The sequence below is a fragment of the Stenella coeruleoalba genome (assembly GCF_951394435.1).
Source record: "Stenella coeruleoalba genome assembly, chromosome: 3".
Lineage (NCBI taxonomy): Eukaryota > Metazoa > Chordata > Mammalia > Artiodactyla > Delphinidae > Stenella > Stenella coeruleoalba.
The window spans coordinates 72687615-72710667 of record NC_137148.1 but is presented as its reverse complement, the minus strand read 5'-3'; the positions used below and the strand labels follow the sequence as shown (position 1 = coordinate 72710667).

General features: G+C 40.5%; 1 protein-coding gene across 9 annotated transcripts in view; it reads right to left on the bottom strand.

Moving 5' to 3' along the window:
- ADGRV1 (adhesion G protein-coupled receptor V1) overlaps window positions 1-23053 on the bottom strand; it is a 565462-nt gene that overhangs the window by 34248 nt on the left and 508161 nt on the right. The window contains exon 90 of one of the 9 annotated variants that reach the window (XM_079918367.1): window positions 17726-17779. The exons of the other annotated variants lie outside the window; for them this stretch is intronic. Coding sequence (XP_079774493.1) covers window positions 17774-17779 — 6 coding nt within the window. The 3' untranslated portion in view covers window positions 17726-17773. Of the gene's footprint in view, window positions 1-17725; window positions 17780-23053 lie in introns of those variants that run through there. 9 annotated transcript variants of the gene reach the window in all.

Below are 23053 nucleotides of genomic sequence, written 5' to 3'. Positions count from 1 at the left end.
AATTATTTAAGGCCGTGCAACTCGTCTCTTCCTCTCTTTTTTTTTCCTTTTTTTTTTCCCCAATAGTAAAACTACCTTTACTGAGTGTTTACTTATGTGCCAAGTGCTGGGCTAAGCACTTTATGTGTATTATTTCATTTACTGGGACTTAGGGATGGCACTGTACCTGGAATTCAAACTTGGGTCTGATTCCAAATCCCTAACTCTTTGTTGTAATCTATCAAGGCTAGTGTTGCCCGGATTCTCTCTGGACCTTAGGGATTTTCAATGCATTCAGGTTTTTCACCCTACTAATGCTGTGCTGTGCTGCTCCAGATTACAGCTTTCACTGTATCTTCTAACTACACTCCTGATCCATGCAAAGAAGCAAAGGAAAGCCTACTTTTGGGGCAAATGGTATTACATAACATGACCCACCCAGGGTGAAAGATATGTACTTTTAATGACCAGTGTTCACGGATCACGTCAGCAGCCCACAGTTTAAAATGCCTGGGAAGCAACACACTCAGGGAGCGGCAATGGTCGCTCTTCTCTCCCTGCATAGATTCAGGGGAAGCAAGTCTTGAGAGCTGACAATACCTCAACAGGAAGTAGAGAGAAAAGCAGTGCGTGACTCCCCTTCTTCTACTCTGTTGATTTTATCTTGGTCACTCTGAGGTCTGCACTGCCCGCAGCAAAACTGCTGAAACCCTGTCTCTGAGGGACCATCTCAGTCCCAGAGACTTTTCAACTTCACATCTGAAGTGAAACTTAATTTTAATATTAAATAATTAAAATATTTCTTTTGATGTTCATTATAAAAACTCATACAAATTCAAATATAAGAGAGTATTATGGAAAACTTTAGAGTCATATATTTTTATGCAATTTCCCTGAACTAAACCAATCTAAAATTTTTCTTCCTGTTTTTCGGGAATGCCGAAGTCTGTTATGAAGAGATATTTTTGAGGAAAACTCCATTTTACAGAAAGTTTGCTTTTGTCCCATCTGTTACCTTTTCTGTCCTTCATTAAGTTAACTTCAGGTGTCTGTACTAGAGAGAGAACGTTTTCTCCACAGCTGTGGTAAAGTCACCACTGGCACTCTTCAATCTCCAGATCTAGTATTTTAGTCCTACTTTGCCTCACATTGCACCTATCTTGATAAGTGATGTGAAGCAAATAAGTTTTAACTTCCTTTTGATGCAGCAATACTAGATTGGCCTAAGGTGAAATTGAAACTTTACATAATGAACCTAACATTTACCCTACTTACTTGGGAGAGAAAAACAAGACAAACATTTTTAAAAATTAATTTTGTGGTGCCTTTGGATGGATGAACTCAAAATACACCAGAATTAATGCAATGGGAAATTTTAGGATAAAGGCCAAAAAAAATAGATGAAAAGAGCTAGTCTAAGAGACACTTTGTGATACTAATAATGTAATGGAACTCACTAATGGCTACTCAGAAATAATACAAACAGGGACTTCCCTGGTGGTGCAGTAGTTAAGAATCTGCCTGCCAACACGGGGGACATGGGTTCGAGCCCTGGTCCGCGAAGATCCCACATGCCGCTGAGCAACTAAGCCCGTGTGCCGCAACTACTGAGCCTGCGCTCTAGAACCCGCGAGCCACAACTACTGAAGCCCTCATGCCTAGAGCCCGTGCTCCGCAACAAGAGAAGCTACCGCGATGAGAAGCCTGCGCACCGCGACGAAGAGTAGCTCCCACTCGCTGCAACTAGAAAAAGCCCGCGCACAGCAACGAAGACCCAACTCAGCCCCAAAATAAATAAATAAATGAATAAATAAATTAGAAATAATACAAACAAAAACTTCTAGTCAGGAAAAAATTTTAAAAATAAATAGACAAGGAAGTAAAAGCAACTGAAGCTGGACTCTGAGATCTTCCCTTGTTTCCTTTTAGATGTGGTCATCACTTGCCTTCTCAATGAGCATCCCCGACCATTAATTTAAAACTGCAGCCCACTTGCCTGACCCTCACTCTCCTGAACTTGGCATTTATCACCTTCTAACACGCTACCTAATTTCCTTATTAAGTTTATTTGTATTATCTATCCATCCCCCACCCCAACTCCCCACCCCCAAGTGCAAGTTTTTCAAGGGTAGGCATTTTTGTCTGTTTTGTTAATTGATTTATCCTAAGTACATATAACAGTTCTTGAAACAGAGTAAATTAATTAATTAGTCAATCAATTAATTAAAATTAACCATCTTCTAGTGCTAACTACAGAAAATTCATAGTCCAGGAACAGAGAAGCAATTATTACAAGTCAATTCAGCAAATGAGATTTGTAAAACAGGAGGTAACATTGAGAATAACAGTAAAAACAAAAAAGATGAACATTTATTGAATGCTTACTAGGTACTACCACTCTGAAATGCTTTACATATATCCTCTCATGTAATCCTCACAGCAGCACTGTGAGATCGGTACCATTTATCATGCTCACTCTACAGATGAGGAGACCAAGGCACAGGGATGTTAAGTAACTCATCTTAAATCACAGGACTAGCAAATGGTGAGCTGGGATTTGAACCCAGGAAGTGTGGTGGAGAGCTTGTGCCTGCTATCTGCACACGCTGGAAGGTGGACAACTGAGGTACATGGGTTTTAGGAGGTTGTTTCTCTCTGGCAATAGGAGAAATGGGAGGAGGGCTGGGCGGGGGGGTCCCTTTCTAAGATGCCAATATTCTGGCAAGAGGCACACCTGAGACTGGCACCTTGAAACTGTCATCGGGGTTTAAGTAACACTGAACCACACTCAACAAAAAAGCACAATTAGGGGGTAGGGGGTAGACGGGGCAGGAGAAGGAAAACGACATGGGAAGCTGAGTGGGGAGATACTAAAGATAAACTTTTGCATACTCTGCCTTGAAAATGTTACTAGTATGTGTTCTGTCACTGATCGCAATGATAGTTTCCTGACCTGTATTTTGCCAGACTACTTTCAGCCATTGTTACAGGATCAGAAGAGGCAATTCAATAGAAATTTATGGCTTCTCACTGTTAAATAATGCTATTTTATTATCTTCACTTTTTTTTCCCCCCAAAAGAGGTTATGAGGTGGCAGTGCACCATGATCAGATCAAACATTGCTAATAAATAAAAATGGTTATTTGGAAATAACCTAGAACAGATAGTATTTTCTCTTTTTCTAGCCCTGTGTGTGTGTGTGTGTGTGTGTGTGTGTGTGTGTGTGTGTGCTCGGTTGTTCATCATCAATTATAAACAGGAGACGACCTCTCTGCTTGAGAAGCAAGTCCCTGGTTAGCATTTGGTAACTGCCTATGCAATGTATTCAGTAATAGACTTTATTTCCACAACTATATTCTGTTGAAGAACAACAAAGGGTAGAAAAGCGTAAGGGAAAAATTATGACAAAACGCACCCACACCACATGATAATATATATTCCACATATATGTACACACAGAGTAATCATAAACAACTTTTCCTGTCAAACTAGTTTTCTCCTTGCTTTTTCAGTGAAAGGCCCAGAAAGAAGAGGAAAGTAATACAAAGTCATTAACTTTATTGCAATCTAGTTCCTCTTGTTTCAGAGCCAGGAAAACATTTTTAGATTTAATTTTACTGGTAAATAAAACACTTCTGAAGTTCAATAACAAGTGAATGGTCCAAGTTTCATTTTTTCCCCTCTCTTTAAGTCATACTGACCTTTATAGAAGCACAAGAACAACATCTGACATTTTGTGGAAAATAAAGAAACATAATTTAGCAATTTTTAGCCAATAGCCACATGCTACAGAGCTTTAGAGTTGCTCAACACTTTCCAGACACAAACGTCTCACAAACATGCTTCATATTCTTCTTAAAATCACAAGTAAATAAACAAAATTTTAATTAGATAAGCTTGCTTCACATACTTGACTGATGTCAGCCTCGCCTCTCTGGGAAAAAAAAATCAATTAAAAAGAAACAAAGGAACAAATACAAGACACAGATGACACCGTCTCAAATGCTGAGCTGCATTTTTGAAGTGCGGCTGGATAAAGCCAAAACTGCAGGTCCTGACTCACTTAATTAGACTTCTGGCCCAACTCTCACACACCATAAAGAAGCGTAAAGAAGAAATACACCCATGAGCCCAGGGACTGACATTTCTTTTGCCTTGTCCCACGTCTCATCTGCTCACATGCCCCAGTCCTCCACTTGGAACAAAAATCGTCTGTTGTCTCCATCCCAGCCACTGGACCACTGGCACTGCCTCTATTTTTGGTGAAAATTTCCAATAGCCTGGTGGATGGAGGGGCACATTCAAGGAACACGTAAGGAAGCAGCACAGAGCATGGTTACTGAGCTCCTTTACTTTTGATTTTCATGGCCTGTTTTTAGCTCCAGTTGAGGAATAGGAATGAGTACCATTCCCTGACACTCCCCATTCCATCGCCCCTTTATCTCCTCCGTCTCCCACAGCATCTCATTCCCCTATGCTCGGACATAACTGCAGGTTGCCAAGCACAGCTGAGGAGGTCCTGGCCCGACTTGCCAGGCGTGTGCTTTTCCCCATCTATCAAGGATAACTGGATTTGCGCCTGCTCTCGGGCTGTAGATCTGAGCAAGGTTGAACCACGTGTCTCGCAGTCATCCAGAAGGGCCAGCCTCTTCCCCTTCCCCTCTCGGATCAGCCACGGACTGGAGGTCACTTGAGGGGATGGACCATCCTGTGGCCACCCTGGGAGTTGGGGCTCGTTCCAGACTATGTTCAGAAAAGGGGTCCAAGAATTCTTAAAACAACTCTGATTTTTTAAAAAATGTCTGGTATAAAAAAAAATGTGTAAATGACAGCGAAGCCGGGAAAGAGTTTCTTGTCCCTGATCCACATGGACCACGAGGGAAGAAGCCCTTCCATGAGTGTCTCCTAGGTAAAGCCAGAGGCCACACCCTGGCAGCTGAGCATCGCCTGCTAACACGCTGTGATTGGCCTGTACACTATTTCAAGGTTGCCTTTACATTAGTTGCCAACATTAACGAGTTAGGAGCTTGCACATCAAAATCTGGTTTCTGGCTTCTCTAGAAAAATCATACGATTGGGCTGACAGCAGCACTGCTTCCTGTCTAGTAAACGCTTAGCTGGAGCCAAGTAGCTGCTGCCCCTTTAGACAATGCACGCTGCCTCTTGACCGCAGGCCCGGCCTGTCTGCTCTCAGGCCTTGGAGCGTGGGAGTGTGTGCAGCTGCTCGAGAAAGCAGCCGAAGTTCCTAAGAGAGGACCTGGTGGAAGCGCTAGGCTGTTGTCAGCAGATATTTGGCAATTTGCCTGGTACTTTCTCTAACCTCTTCCTTCCCCTTTCTACCTGCCTCGGAGCTGCCCTGAAGCTGCATGCGGGCATTTACTAGTAAGAACCATATTCCTCTGCCAAAGGGTCAGAAGTTCAAGAAAGGCCCAAATTCCTCCCCTCTCTGATGGCCTTGTGTCTGTGAATCGAATTGCTTTGGCAGGAAAAGACTTATTAGTGAGGAAGACAGATAACTCGTATAACTGAGCCAACTATTTGTCGATAAAAAGATGTAACATCATGCTAAGGGAGAGAGTGCTAAGGGCTAAAGGGGAAATGTGTGTGTGTGTGTGTGTGTGTGTGTGTGTGTGTGTGATTTTATTTTATTTCTTAATGCGGGCCCCAAATTGGAATGCAAAGTTGATAAACGTAAGGCCTGATGTCCGAAGTCAAGATAAGGGCACTCAAATAGTTTCTTTGCTTCAACCTGAAACTGTGGAGATTACGTTTAGACTCCGTATTCAGGACAGCTGCCAGTTCTCTCCTTAGAAAACAGCAGAGGCTAGCTTCTGGTGAAACGCAGCGTGAAACCTGCTGCAGGGCTAGGTGATAAGTTGGTAACACAGAGGCAAAAGACAATTGGGGTGATTTTCAAAGTGCTTCAGGGCCTGCAGCTGTAAGACGCCCGTTGACTGCACAGCAGTGAGGCAGCTACAGTTCTTTCTTTCACACAGCTCTGAAAACACAAGCAATCAACTCTGGGCTGACTTGGGGAATCCAGTTGCCTGCCTATGATTCCTCACAGCACCGGCCATCATTAACTGCTACTAGGAATGTGCACTGGCTTTCTGAAATCGCGCACATCTGGATGTTTTATTCCGTCTTTTCACCCTTCCTGAACTGGGAAATTCAGCATGTCTCCTAAAACAAACAAACAAACAATGCCTTGCAGAACACTATTAGGTGGATTTCTTGGCTTTGTGTTTTCAGGGCAGAGATGGGTCCTTATGTGCGGAAGCCTTGCTGTCTCAGACGATAACACACATAATTATCTTGAGGATTACTAACGGAACCCCGAATGTGTGAGAATGATCAAGACAGATTAAAAAACAAGGAGAACAGATGCAATCAAAAACAGATGTTGAAAGGGAAAGAAAAATGATAACAAAGTCCAGCTGATGGAATAGAGACTGAGATAAGAAGAGAAAAAAGAGAACGGCCAGTGGTTTTAGATGGATACCAACAGTGCGAAGTTCAGGTGCCATTCTCCGTGCCTTAAGGTTGGGATGAGGTTCTTTCACAGCAGTGCCCCTTGGTGCACTGTCCAAAACTGTAAGTGCTTTCTGGATTCAATTCAGCAGGTTCTCAGCACTATCGGGAGGGCTGGGATTGTGAGATGCATGGAAGATTTACAAATCATGGCCCCTGATCTCAAGATTACACTCTGGATCACAATTTTATTTTATGCATTTACGTTTTATTTATTTATAATAAATTTCTTCCATGCTGCTTGGAGCTCATGCTGAGGCAGTGACAGTGGAAGGAGCAAGGGCATCCGTGGTTATGGTTCTGTGTTCCAGCAAAATAAACACCCTGGTGGCTGTCTTTGAACTTGCCTTTATAGATGGAATGCAAAAGAACTGAATTAAATATTTACAGTGGTTAAGGTATTTACAAAAGAATGATTTTTTTAAAGAAGTTTTAAAAAAAGTTCTTGAAACTGTTCTAATAGATAACAATGTGGCGAAAAGACTTTGCTCATGCCACCTCCCCACTCCCACTCCAGGGCCTTTTCAATGCTCTTTTTTTTTTTTTTTTTTTTTTGCGGTACGCGGGCCTCTCACTGTTGTGGCCTTGCGGAGCACAGGCTCCGGACACACAGGCTCAGCGGCCACGGCTCACGGGCTTATCCGCTCCGCGGCATGTGGGATCTTCCCGGACCGGGACACGAACCCGTGTCCCCTGCATCGACAGGCGGACTCTCAACCACTGAGCCACCAGGGAAGCCCTCAATGCTATTTCTTTTTATTCTCCTACATAAGCGTCATTCCAGTTAGATGAAGATGACCATGTTCTTTCCCATCTTGTGCCTTTGACTGATCCATTTCTTCTATCTGAAGACCCTGAAGAGACTTTCCTCTCCTCCAAACTCATCCAAATTTGGAATCCTTTGCAGCCCAGCTCTAGGACCACATCTTTCATGAAGTCATCTCTGCCTTTTCTAGACCTTTCAGCGAACTTCTCTAATTATTATTATTGTTGCTAAGAATAATTACGAATAAGACTAGATCACAACCATCACAGTAAGAGTAACTAATATTTCTGAGCAGTCTTTCAACTCCACAAACTTGACCATGGTTCACATATATTATGTTTTCATATTATTCAATCTTCAGGTAGGTACTATTATCATCCCCATTTTTCAGAAGAGAGAAACTGAGGCTTAGAGAAGTGAAGTACATTTCCCAGTGACACCTAGTAAGTGATAGAGCATTCTTGTCAGTATCATCAATTTAGCATTTAACTATGAATATTTGTGTCTCTTGAGCTGCTATTTGTTACTGTCATTAAACTATTTTATTTTATTTATTCTTTAAAATAAAGTTATTTATTTAATTTTTGGCCGCGTTGGGTCTTCGTCGCTATGTGTGGGCTTTCTCTAGTTGCGGTGAGCAGGGGCTACTCTTCGTTGCGGTGTGCGGGCTTCTCATTGCGGTGGCTTTTCTTCTTGTGGAGCATGGGCTCTAGACACGTGGGCTTCAGTAGTTGTGGCTCGTGGGCTCTAGAGCGCAGGCTCAGTAGTTGTGTTGTAAAGGCTTAGTTGCTCCGAGGCATGTGGGATCTTCCCAGACCAGGGCTCGAACTCATGTCCCCTGCATTGGCAGGCGGATTCTTAACCACTGCACCACCAGGGAAGCCCCATTAAACTATTTTAAATGCACTGTTTGGGAAAGGGGTTTTAGTATGAAACAAAACTGGGGTTTCAAATACAAAAGGTACTCTTCTGTTAATCTTGTGATTGCTCTTCAGGGTTCTGGGAGACTTAGGAGATATCTGAGATTGAGCAAAGAGAAGCGTGGAAAGCACCTATGAGTGAAGAAAGGGCAGTGACAGCACAGAAGAACACTGGGATGTCATCTGGGACCAGTGGTTGTTTGCTGGAAACCCGGGTTCAGTTCCCAGACCAACCCCTCATTGGTCAGTTACCCTAGAGCTCATCTTACTCTCTGAGGTCTCGGTTTTCCAACTGAAACAAAAGAATAGCTGAAAACATGTACTTGCACAAGTTATAAAAAGAACGAATGGAAAAAGCAATGTCTCTAAAACTTTTCTGATTCCTCACACAGAGCATCAGTCATTTTTATAAAGTTTTGGAAAAGAATCTTTAAGTTCCAGAGCTAGGCAAGATATTATTTGATTCTATTTGTTTCATAGATGAAGAAATTCTGCTCTCATGACTTGGTCAGTGCCACACAATTAGCTAGTGACATATCTGTGCTTCCTAATTCTTAGTTCAAAGCTTTCTTCATGGGTTATCACAGCCCATAAGTACAACCTATTGTATATGCAAGTCTATACATGTCTTTTTGTACTTGGGCGATATAGTAATACATTTGTAATTGATTTCTTTTTATGATGGTGTTCTTCAAAGACTATTTTGGCCCCAAATGAAAATAAAGAGGAAAAGGAGAAATTTTAGAAAGAAAACTTAGTGACTTAGCAAGTCAACCTCTCCAGCCTTGGCTTCTTCATCCATAAGGTAAAGTAGTTGATGCAAGATTACTAAATCAGGGGACTTCCCTGGTAGCACAGTGGTTAAGAATCCGCCTGCCAATGAAGGGGCCACAGGTTCGAGCCCTGGTCCGGGAATATCCCACATGCCACAGAGCAACTAAGCCCGTGTGCCACAACTGCTGAGCCTGTGCTCTACAGCCCGCGAGCCACAACTACTGAGCCCATGTGCCACAACTACTGAATCCCGCGTGCCTAGAGCCTGTGCTCTGCAACAAGAGAAGCCACCGCAATGAGAAGCCCGCACACCGCAACGAAGAGTAGCCCCTGCTCACCGTAACTAGAGAAAGCCCGTGCACAGCAATGAAGATCCAATGCAGCCTAAAATAAATAAATAAATACATAAATAAATAAATAAGATTACTAAGTCAGTGAGAATCTGATAGAATGATAAAACTACTTTTGGTGCCCAAGAATTACCCAAGTTGTCATAGTGAAAGGAGCAAAAAATGCAATATATGTAATAGGAGATAATAATCCAGAGGAGCAGAAAACAAAGAAGGTTAGGCAGGGGCAGGTGACTGTTTTAAGCAGAAGAAGGGAATTATAAACAGTATGGATACCAATGGAGAAAAGGGCAGAATCTCTCAGAATTATGGTTGTATACAATGAGAAGGAGAGGTCTGCAGAAGAAGAGTAATGTGTAAAAGAAAGAACAAGCTGGAATGAATCCTACAGGTGTGTGGGGTAATAGTGGCAACCAGACAGGATTCTCAGAAAATTCACAGTGGCAGGTAGAGGGGGAGCACAGCTATAACTATAGCACGACAGAACAAGTCTCTTTCCCTCAAGTCAGTAAAGGGAGGCAGGAGAAAGGAACAGAGTAGTGAGCGTCAAGGTCAGGGGTGTATAGGATTTTGTTAATTCACACCAATTAATGAACCCATCTGGTGATTCAAACAAAGCCAGATTTCAAACAGATTTTATATATGGTTTCAATTCACTTTTGCATTAAAAATGTGCATTCCATGCTTGAGAGAGAAGAGCACATGATGAAATTAAGTATCAAGGACTAGCGAAATGTGGTTTTGTTTTGGTAGAGATGACCTTTCTGTTTCTCTGACTCTACTTTTCCGAATAAAATGTTTGATTTATATGGTTTAGAGGCATAGAAAAACACTGTGGACTCTGTCCAAAGACGAAAGTACTAAATTATAGTGTACTAAGAGAACATACCAGTTACAAAACACTGTGGATTTTATCATTTATACGTAAGTAACATACTGAAGCATGGACGAAGAGGACGAAATAAGAATTTTACAAGCACATCGTAATAAAACCTACAACAATTGGGGTGATAAACACAGCAAGTCCACAAAATTTGCAGCAATGATTTGAAGGTACCCATTCTTCAAGATAACTCTTGCACTGGCAGTACACATCTATATTATTCTAGGTTAATGTTTTTCAGGTAATTTAATTTTGAAGTGGAGCTCATGAGTGAAGAACAGAGCAGAGGTTCTCGTATAGAACCTGTATTCAACTAGTGTAGTCAACAGGAACTTGTCACTCTCTCTTTACCTGTAGTATATTATTTCATTTTACTGAAGACTGTACACACATAAAGTCACACTGGCACTGATGAGAGACATCCAAACACTTTACCTGAGGCCAGTATGCATTTAGAAATAAAAAATATTTTCTTGGATGTTTCTTTAAAATATTGAGACTAGTCTAGAAGTAACCAAATTTGCAAATGGACAAAATTCAAGTAGATGTGAAAAACTTTTGCAGATTTTTTTTCTATAATGGCTACTTAATTGCCTTCTTTGGAAGAAAGCAAACCTTTAAAATATGATGAATGAGATAATCTGAATAAAAGAAAAGCAAAAGGCTATCGCAGAAAGTTAAATTTCTCAAAAGTATCTCATAGGAATGTGATGTTGAAAAGCGTCCATGGGGATGACAACTTTTCTGAAATTTGTTTCAAGCATGTACATTTTTAAAAGACCCAGAGAAATATAAATGCGTTATTAATAGGAAAATTATTATAAATAAATCTATTACTAATACAATATTATTATGAGAAAATTAAAAAGGAGCAGATTCCTCACAGACTCAGAAACACCTAACTAAGTTTTCACACTTGGGATGAGAAGTGAAAAGGGAGGCATCCCTGTACAGTCTCCCCTTTATTTATTTATTCATTTTTTTGCGGTACGTGGGCCTCTCACTGCTGTGGCCTCTCCCGCTGCGGAGCGTAGGCTCTGGACGCGCAGGCTCAGCGGCCATGGCTCACGGGCCCAGCTGCTCTGCGGCATGTGGGATCCTCCCAGACCGGGGCACGAACCTGTGTCCCCTGCATCGGCAGGCGGACCCTCAACCACTGCGCCATCAGGGAAGCCCTCCCCTTTATTTTTATAGCGATTCTTCATGAAAAGTGGATAACTTAAAAGCATATCATCTGTAATTCGGTAACATTTACAACTATTGCAAAATTCATTTAGTAAGACTATACCCTGTCCAACTCATTGTAATAGCTCTGGTTACCCCATGAACTGTTAGACTTTAAAGGGGAAAAGTATTCGAGGGTTTTCTGATTAAAAAAACAATCATGGATAAATTTATTCAATTTTAATTTGCCTATCACTCTTCATTGAAAAAAGAAAAAAAATTCCTTTGAAAAACTTCCTTTTAGCAAGTGATCAGGTCACTAATACAGCTCTAGTAATCAGGTTATACAGTTCTAGTAATCTTTTTTCCTGCACTCTTTCACTTAAGATTCTCCAACTCTTGCTAGTGCTGGGGATGGAGGTGGGCACTCAGTGATGAAACAAGAAATCTTCAGTGCAAAGTGCTGCGACCACATCAGCAGACAAGAGACTGCCTAAACCCTCAAAGAGGAGAGAAAGCAGAGAAGCCAAAGGGAGACAATGGCTTCTCAAGCATCAATTCCCTGACTTCATTTTAAGAGACCCAAGCACATCTGGGACAATCGCTCCTTGGATTGAATACAGCCAGTGAATCTAAAGTTTCCATTCCTTTTTTTGCAATTCCATCATTTCAGATGGCTTGTCTAGCCCTAGTTAGTGCTAAGTTTACTATGTCTTTGTCTTCACTGTAAATATCAAGTAAGTGGAGAAAAATAAAGCCAGAGACTTATCATGTTTTCCTAGAAGAATGTTAACTGTACTGTGCTTTTGCTGCCATGTTTAAACTTAGTTGATATTCATTGAAAAGTAATGTGTTAGGGATTTCAGAAAACAGTGGAGTTCACAGATAAGAGTCTTACCAGAGGTTTGGGAAACCACTCCATCTGGCCTATTCAGCTCAAGGCATATGGTTTTTGGATCTCCTTTAAGGATCATCCTCCTAGATGCTTGGAGCCTGGGTCATGTAATCCAACACTTGATTTCTTCTAGCCCTGTCTTAGTCTCTAATTGTGTCCCATATGTAAGTTTTTTCCTACCCAGTAAGGTCTATATGATATTTAAAAAGACAGACTAGGCAATTGGTCCAGATGGAAGGCAGTTCAGCTGCAGCAGCAGTTAAGAGCTTGGGCTTTGAGAGTGGCAGAGACAATGAGAGATGGGAAGAGAAAGCAAGGGATCTGTTAAGGAAGCCATAGACATACCACCAACATCACATGTGTTTTTAGAGCTCTTCCTGCCTCTGAAGGTAGGGATCATTTTTTTTTTTTTTTTTTCCCCCTGGTACGCAGGCCTCTCACTGCCGTGGCCCCTCCCGCTGCGGAGCAATAGGCTCCGGATGCGCAGGCTCAGGGGCCATGGCCCACGGGCGCAGCTGCTCTGCGGCATGTGGGATCCTCCCAGACCGGGGCACGAACCCGTGTCCCCTGCATCGGCAGGAGGACTCTCAACCACTTTGCCACCAGGGAAGCCCCCTTTTTTTTTTTTTTTTTTAATGTCTGTTTCAGCTTTCTCAGTGTTTACAAGTGTCCTAAGTAAGTCACAGGAACCTGACTTGCTAACTTAACTTGATGCTCAAGGTCACTTCTATTAAGACTGCCTAAATTACAGAACTAGGGAAATGAAGGATGGCAGATAACTTGTGGGCAGCAATATTCACTGTGGAACTTCTGTCTAATCTGGAATCTGCTGTGTACGATACTGCTGCCCCACAGATCCCTCAATGAAGATCTTCAACTAAGCCAAAAAGACACTGTTCTTTGGGAGAATGTGACTTTATAGTGAACATCAACGTTAAAATAGACAAACATTTGTTGAAATGCATTAATTTTTATAAGTGAAAGATAACAAAACAATAATTCATATGTTAACTATGCTTATTGATTCATTTTAATTCATCTTGTCTCTTTATGCATTTTAATTTAGCAAAATTTTTAATTCAACAAGTATTTGTTGAAAGCTACTATAAGCACAGCCTCCTGCTAAGGTACTGTGGAATAAGGAAATAATAAGAGGTTCTACAGTCTTGCAGCATTGCAGAGCCTAGTGGGGGAACTGATCATAGTTTATAGAATGCCAGCTCATAAGTAACTGGGTGTGTGACCGAACCTAAATTACTTAACTTCTCTAAGACTCTGTTTCTCTGTATTTTTTTTTTTTTTTTTTGCGGTACGCGGGCCTCTCACTGTTGTGGCCTCTCCCATTGCGGAGCACGGGCTCCGGACGCGCAGGCTCAGCGGCCATGGCTCACGGGCCCAGCTGCTCTGCGGCATGTGGGATCTTGCCGGACCTGGGCACGAACCCGTGTCCCCTGCATTGGCAGGCGGACTCTCAACCACTGCACCACCAGGGAAACCCTGTTTCTCTGTATTTAAAATGGCAAATATAATAGTCTCTACCTTGCAGGGTTGTTGCAAGGATTAAATGAAATAAATACAATTCCACATAATAAGCACTTAATAAATATTAGTTACTATTGTTGTGATTTTTATTATAAATATATATTGAGCAGAGAGGCATGGAGATGTGTGGTCTAACATATACATATACAAACACATTCTAGATTAATGTTTTTGAATGGATGAATATAAAATTTCCAGTGTTATGATATTGGCTCAAACCATAAGGTAAAATACATGTAATTTACCATATTACCACTTTATAGTGAGAGTTTCCAAGGCTGACAGAGAATCTGAAGTGTTTATAGTTATACTCATAACTAACATTTTGGAACAAAGGACACCCTATAACTAACAGATGTCATATTTACATCACATTTATATAGTATCTATATACTGGGGTCGTAGCTAAATAAGATCATTGAGATGACAGCCTAGTGAATGTGGCCTGTGACATCAGCAGGGTTCTGAAAAGACCGAATAATCAGCAATTAGAGAAACACTGCTAACTGATTTCAGTGGTACGCTCTGAAGATCTGAAGCTCAGAGGTTTCATTTGTGTGGAAATAATCTTAAATGCGTAGGCAATTATGGTGTCACGTGAGGGAAAGAAGAAAGGCAGTTAATGTTACTACACACCTATTACATGCTAGAAATCTAAAAATATTTTTTGCTTGATGTCCACAGATGCCTTACAAAGTAAATTGTAGTATTCCCATTTTGGAAAAATTAAATAATTTGCCTAAGACCACAAAGCTGAAAATCTGTAGGACAGTATCTGTATTCCAAAATACGTTTACCTCACTATTTCATGGTATTTCTCAAGCTAACGAGAATGTTATTTAAATATTTGCAGGGGAAAACAGTAACATGGAATTGATTTATTCTGCAGGATGAAGAGAGAACTTCCTGGATCCATCTAGCTAAAATGATTTCTTTAAAAATTTCAGTTTATATTTGAATTCATGCCATTAAAACTTTTTTCAGTAGGAGTTTAGTTGGCATTTTTTAAAATCCATATTCTGAGAAGGCCGACCTGTTTCCTAGAGCAGTAACCTTTCAAAATACGCACCTTTAGCTGCTCCTCTGCATTGTTTGTCTGTTTGTCTTATTGGTGTATTTTAGTTTTGTGAAATAGGTATGAGGTTATTCTATAGCCAGAAAATCCTTTTTGAATCTCAGTCTTCAACTGATGGATTATAAATTCTAAGACCTTACTCAGTTTTTATTTTTCAAAATACTATATATATAATATATATAATATATATATATTATATATATATACTATATATATGTTTTGGTGATATAGAAGACATAAAGTACACCTCATCAGTTGACCTTAAGAAGCTGCATGTATAGGCTTCCTCATCAGTGTTCCCAGGAGCACCACCAGCCCAGTGCATATGTTTTAAGAGGTATCCACTGGATATCTGATGAACTGCAGTGACTCTAAATATCTTCATTTATTAATGTGCATTCTGTTTATATTAAACATTTATTAGATACTTGTTGAAATAAATTTGAGACTTTGGTTTCTGGCTCTGATAGAGTTTATATCAGATTAACTCTAATTGATTACAATTCTACAAGCTGGAGAATACACTTTCAGATACACATAGACAATAACAAAACAACAAATACAGTAACAAAACAGCAGAGGGAAGGCATCCAAACAGCTAGTATCTGAGGGACCAAGACCCTAGAGAGAAGCAAAACCCATTGCGTGGGGAGCCCTATATTCACTGCTTTTTTTTTTTCTTCAGGGAGTTTTCCAATTCAAAGTGAGATGCCCAGAGGCTGAACAGAAAGTTGTAGCTGGGACTTGCAGCAATCTGACTAAGTTGGGGAGACAAAAAATAGAGTTCAAATCTACTAAAGCAACCAGGACTTGAGGGGCCAAGGCTCCAAAGAGAAAGGGAATGGTAAAGGCATTTGCCACTTCTCAAGCTGCATGGGGCTGAAAGGCTAAGAAACTAAGCAGAAAGCAGCTGCTCAGAGGCTCAAAAGCTAAGCAGAGAATTCAGTCGGCTCACAGTACCAGGGAATGAAACAACGGAGTCCAGAGACTGAGAGGAAGAGGAGTTCCAGGAAACACGACAGGCTGTCAGCTGAGTCACCTGGGTCCCCTGAACAAACTTTTAGTTTGCCCCAAGAGAGGGGGCAGAACATAACTAGAGTAACCATCGCAATGCCTGAAACCCAGTTTCTGCTGGACCGAAGAGGTGATCAGCCCGTATTCTCTTTTGGCTTCCAAAAGAAAATTAAATCCTCTTCAGAGAAAGAAATTTGAACTTTTTATATGGGAGTTGCACACTGACTGCCACCTATGAGAATTTACCTGCCAAAGCTTTTGTTTGGCCCACACAATGTTTGCTTTTCTCATCTGCATGCTTTGGGGAGGAGGCTCTACTGTCTGGTTCTTCTACAGTCCCCACCAATCCCTGCAGTCTCACAATAAACCTATTTTGCCCCCACAAGTTACTTACCTGAAACTGAAGGCATGTGCTACACATTTAAAAGCAGATGAGTGATGACAACAACCTATGTTGTAAGCCAAGCACTGTGAGTGTAATCGCAAGGGACTGCATGAGGCGAATACCCAAGAGGGGATGAGACCATTCAGGGGGAGAACCAGTGGCTGAAGAGAGGATTTAAAGACTGAGCTCCGACAGACATGGAGAACAGGCTTGTGGCTGTTAAGGGGGAGGGGGACTGAGGGAGGGATGGAGTGGGAGTTTGGGGTTAGCGGATGCAAACTAGTATATATTGAATGGATAAACAACAAGGTCCTATGGTGTAGCACAGGGAGCTATATTCAATATCCTATGATAAACCACAATGGAAAAGAATATTTTTTAAAAAAGAATGTATATATGTATAACTGAATCACTTTGCTATACAGCAGAAATTAACACAATACTGTAAATCAACTATGCTTCAATAAAAAAAAAAGACTGAGGGGCTTCCCTGGTGGCGCAGTGGTTGGGAGTCCGCCTGCTGATGCAGGGGACACGGGTTCATAACCTGGTCCGGAAGGATCCCACATGCCGTGGAGCAGCTGGGCCCGTGAGCCATGGCCACTGAGCCTGCGCGTCCGGAGCCTGTGCTCCGCAACGGGAGAGGCCACAACAGTGAGAGGCCCGCGTACCGCAAAAAAAAAAAAAAAAAAAAAAAGACTGAGCTTACAAACTTCCTCTCTTTGGCTTCTCATTTGCCTTCATGTAGCTTCTGACAAACATTTCTTTTGTCCATTTATTCATTTATAGAACTTTGTATTTGTAAAACATGTAGTTTACCAATTATATTTTATACATATATTTTTATATAATACTTAGGACAAAACTGAGAGCAAGAATTAGCATCTCTCTCTGGAAAGTAGGTAACTAAAGCTCAGAGATGCCAAGTCATTTGGTAGAATAGAGGTTGCACGACACTTAATTGTATGCTTCTTCTACTATACCTAAACAGCTCAATATTAAAGAATGTTATCATAAAAGATGCATATAAATGTATTTACCAAAAAAATGTATTCTCCCCACCCCAATGTCTGAGTAATACATGAGATAAAAACAAAATTTTAGACCCTGGAAAAATTATAAATTAACACCAAGACAAAGAATCTGAATGACTGAGTAAAAACTGGCTCAAACGTTAACTGCTTTCTTCTCCCAAAACTGTTTTAACAAGGGGAGGTATGTGTCTCGCTTACTCTAATTCTTGTAGGTTTGATAATTCAGAATCAGAGCGTGCTAAATCCTTTCACAGGTAAAGTAAAGGCTCACAAAGCCCAAGAAGCCGTGTTACACGGTTAAAATGCAAAACATGCAGTCATAGAGGGCACAGGAAAAAACTTTGAAATGGAAAAACCACTGAGTAAGAAACTAACATAGGATTAGGGCAGGAGAAATGGGGTACCTGTTTTGCAAGGATGCAGCCAGGTGTCAAAACGTAGTCTATTCAATCCCATCACTTCTAAACCTGTATTTGTAGAAGACATTCACTGGCAGATCAGATCCCGACATTTGTATTTAGAGAACCCAGCACAAACAAAAGTAAAAACCCTGCAGTCTGTCTTAAGAGCCCTGCTTGGCCAATCAACAGGTTAATGAGAAGGTAACGCTATCATTCATTGTCAAATGGAGTAAGAAGTTTATTGCATGAAAACTCAAAGATATTTCATCAGCCCAGATGCTACTGAACACTGAACAGAGTTGCATGACCTAATCAAGACAATTTAAATACAGCTACTTGTCTTAGCTTCTGTATATTTATTTGTAAAGTTACAGAAATATTCTGGGACGTTCTGAAGAGCTAGCTTCTGTATATTTATCTGTAAAGTTACAGAAATGTTCTGGGACGTTCTGAAGAGCACACGAGGCATTCATTAGTTTCTGAATTTCACTCTACAAAACAAGTGTAGTAATTTTTTTCCACTGAACTTGACATGGTTCTGGGACAAATCAATGATAGAATCCCAACCTCCTCTGGCTTCTACATGTTTATTCCAGGGTTTTCTGGGAACACTGGTTTTCCACTCTTCATGTGCTAGTCTCCAATGGAAACAAAGTGACATTTCTTATTACTGCTGGCCCTTGGAAAGCAATGGCAAAGGGAGTGCCTTGAAACAATTAGTCCTCTGTAACTGATTATTTAACAATGCATATTTCCCAAGAGCTGTTTATCCTCAAAAGGAAGCAGCCAAGACTAAATAGGTACTGTATCTATGTAGACACCTGCACTGAAGCCCTCTGGATGCAAAACGGGGATTCTCACAGAAGAAAATTAATGGAGGATTATTTTCTTTTCTATTCCATTTGCAATGAACCCTGTACCTTTCCGTGAGCAAGGAAACATATTCCATTTCTCATGATACCTCAAGGACTATTTTTATTGGGAAAATCTCTTCATGAAAGATGGATTTCGTTTTAAAGCTGAAATTCAACATAGAACAACAAGAGAGACATGGAAAGCAAGGAAGGAAGAGAGGAAAGAAGGTAGAAAGAGAGGGAAGGAAGGAAGAAGGGAGAGAAAGAAAGAAGGAGGATAAAGAAAAGAAACACTATTTTTTAGTAGAAGAAAAATGCTTTATGTGTTCAAGGCACTCTAGTGGCCACTAAAAAACAATAATTTTTTAAAATGTAGGAGAAACTGTTCCCACCTTTAAGTCACTTATTTCCCTAGCGATTTAGCTGTTAAAGATGCGGGGCTAGGAATGAAAATGATTTTAACTAGCTGACCTTAAATTTGAATACAGGCTATATATTTTTAGCTACAAATTCCATGTTGTAACTCCCTTCTCTGAAATAGGGAATGATTCAAAAACTGCCAGGGAACATCTCGAGACCAGATGCTCACATAAACGAACAAGTACAAGTCAGTTACAGGGAGACAGTCAAATAAGATTCTGAAGAATGTGGTCTCATAACTCACATACTGAGAAATGTCATATCCCCATACTATGTAAAGTTCCGCTCCCTTGCCAACTTATGCATTCCAAGAAGAATGCATTTCAGCTTTTGGAAAGGTTCTTCTCTGTATATGAATCTTCTCCAGAACTTATTTTTCAGCATCTCCAAGAAGCTCATGCCTCTTTACTGCCGGCTACCCTCATTATCTTACCTGGGATTCCCTACATGTAAGAAGATTGTCAGTTAGTGAAATTTTGACGTAGTCAATGTGCGAGCCCTAGAGAAACCTGAAATAAATGCTGTATGTAAGTCTGAAGCTGAGTGGTTAGGTTAAAAATAGAAATGTATTTTAGAACATAGTTAAGCTAGGAGCGATGCACAAAACGTTTAGAGTGTGGCATAGGCACTGACCCATCAGACTGCAGGTCTAGTGCTGGAGCAGGGTCCTGGCGCTCCCTGTCTAGCCAACATTAGCCTTTTAGCTGCTAGAGGTCTGTGGTGCTTCTAGCTTAAATAGCTAGAAGTCTGGGACACTTGCAGGGGGTTTAGACAGTACCTATTTCAATATTATGATGACTGATAGGGTTCTACTAGTGACTACCAGCTGAGTATCAAACTTAGTGATTATTTTCTTTAATTGTTACACAAATGTGGATATAACTTGGACTAAACATTTTAAGAAAGTTGTCATCTGTAAGTTTTAGCATAAATCTACTTAGACATGACAAACTCAACTTTTTTTTTTTAAAAAAATAGTGGTTATTGAGTTAATGGATGAGAAAATTAAGAAAAATAATGTAGTCCCTTATGACTTTTCTGTGGACAATACAGAGACATTTGGTTATATGATGGATCCCAAGGATATTCATAATAAACCTATGTCACATTGATTAAGTTTCCTAGTAGTCTGACAATAGCTGCCCTGGGCCTTGTCCAAACATATCGATGAACAAGAAAATTTAGAAAATATATATAATGGACACCTGTTACTTTGGTCTGCCTAGCATTGTTACCATTCTATTGGTAAGAGATTCTTTTCTTCTGGTGGGAATTCCATTCCATGTGGTTTTTGTGAGATCAACTCATCTTTCCACTGTTAGCGTCTGCTCATGACCCAGGCCTGGCCAGAGTACCTGCCACCCTGTGACTGGTTTCTGGATAATGGGTGATTCAAAGTGAGGGTAATTTAAGTCCTTCACAGGATTTTCCCTGCTGGGGCTGGAAAGCCGGTAGGAATTAAGACTGGTGGTGGCTACCATGCTCAGCGCACTCAGAAAGCCCATTTAGCAAAAAACAAGATAGAGCCCCGAGGCCTTTGGGATTTGGGATTGCTAAGCAAGTATGTACAGAATTACTTTTTTCTTTTTGGAAATTTTAGAGTCCCTCTTTTGATACAAAAGAAAGCGCAATGGAAATCAGGATTTGTTCACCTCACATCCACACATCAAGTGCATCATGGGGAAGTGGAAAAACAGCAGATACCATAAACATGCTGACATGCTAGCAAGCAACTCCTAGAATTAAAAAAAAAAACAACCCAGGAAATAAACTCAGAGGACATTTCCCCCTTTATTCTCTATGTTCTGCTTACTCGATACTCAACAGTTTAAATTTTTTTAAACAGTCAAGAAGATGTAAATAACATGCCTAAATCAATAAAAAATTGAATTAAAGTTCAGTTCTTGAGGAAAAAATGTCTTAGAGTTCAAGGAAGAAGCAATAAAAATAACAGTAGACATATTTAGAATGATAACTTTTTTGACATCACTTTTGCATTTGCATCCATCATGCTTTAGAAAGTATTTCATATACATTTTCTTAAAATGCTCAAACATATTAAAAGTTTGGTAGCTCAACCCTGAATCTTCAGAAAGTGATCAAGAAATTTCTGATAATATTTCAAATGATCAAGATTTTCTTTTTTAAATTGTACCCAATAATAAATATCAAATATCAGAATATTATAAAAATATAACTTTCATCTGTCAGTTTCAGAGCACCTATGGCATAATAATAATCTGAATTAAAAAGTGAGGCAGTAATCACCTCTGAGCAAAATATAAAAGCCAAGCGTAAGATATATAGTACACTTTTCCAGTCACAGGTGTTGACAAAAGCCAATAAGAAAATACAAAAGTCAGGGACTCCCCTGGTGGTCCAGTGAGTAAGACTCTGTGTTCCTAATGCAGGGGGCCTGGGTTCGATCTCTGGTTGGGGAACTAGATCCTGCATGCATGCGGCAACTAAGAGTTTGCATGCCGCAACTAAGAGTCCACATGCCACAACTAAGAGTCCTCATGCCGCAACTAAAAGATCCCACATGCTGCAACTAAAGATCCCGCATGCCGCAACTAAGACCCAGAGCAGCCTAAATAAATAAATTAATTAATTTTAAAAAAGCATGGAATCATGGAAATGCCCAAGTTGAAGACGTGAAGTAGTTTATAAATTAAATGAACTTTAATAAACCCTAGAGAAACCATATTTTCCAAGTGTTTCTTAACAGGCATTCCTTTTAGGACTGACTCACTGAGCACTGGTGCTAGGAATATGCCAGTGCACCAGATACCAGGCAACAGTGATACAAAAAGTCATTGCTTCAATGGTGCCGCACAGATGGAATTAAGCTCATTAAACATGAGTTTGAAATATTTTTAGTTTTTACTTATACTTAGCTTGTTTTCAGTTCCTCAAAGAAAGAGATCATAACAATTCCTTTTTTATCTTCCTGTGAAACATAGTTTAATCCTCAACAATCCTCCTTTATTACCAAACCTCTAACCTCCATAAGAGCTCAATAAACCTTTCTCTTGTGTGTGGTTTGATAGGTTACAATGGCTACCATTTCAATCGTAAGGCTTAATTTATTTAATTACTGCTGAATTACAATTACAGATTTCAGGTGTCCAACCCGAATCCCACCAATTTCTCTCTAAGCAGTCATTTCTTTACCATCTTCCAACCCACTGTAATTTATTATTTACTTTCTGCTTAGAAACTGCTCCTTACCTTTTACTATTTTTACCACAAGCTTTTAATCCATTCCTCTCAACAAATGTCCTTGCTTTGTGCCTTTCAGAGATAAGAGAGAGCATTACATACAAACCCCAACTTTCCAGACTTTCAGCTCCAGAAGAGTTTTTCGTGTACACCTATCCTTCCTTCTTTCCTGAGCCTCAGTGAAAGAAACATGTCTAATTCCTCCCTCAGACAGGCCGTCTGTCTCTTCTGTTTTCCTGCCCTGTCCATGATCTTGCCAAGGCAATGAGCCTTTCCTCCAGTTGTCAGTTTCTTCTTCTCTGTTGGTTCTTTTCACAAGGAAAGAAAACCAAACCCCCAAGTTTCCTTTGAACCAACCAACCTTCCTTCCTAAGCTATTATTGCTTTCTCCATTAAACTTCTTGAATAAAACAAACAAAAAAAACTGCTCTTTAACTGTGAGTTACTGTACAATTGTTTTATGTTCATTATGCCATTTAATTAAATCACACTGTAATCCTAAATGGTATTTATTCCCGTTTCACAGATGAAGAAAGTAGAACTGGGTAAACATCTGTGACTCAGCTGAAGTCAACCAGATAGTAGGCTGGTGGAGTTACGATCACACTTACTTTAACCAATGGTTCTCAAGCTGTGGTCTCTAGAGCAGCTGTATCAGCATCTCCTGGAACTTGTTAGAAATGCAAATTCTCAGGTCCCACCCTGATCTACTGTATCAGAAGCTCTGGGTGTGGGACCTACAATCTGTGTTTTAGCAAGCCCTTCACGAGATTCTGATGACACTACAGTGCGGGGACCAGTGCACTAGACCACAAAGCCCTTCTGTTCTCATTCTATTTAACTT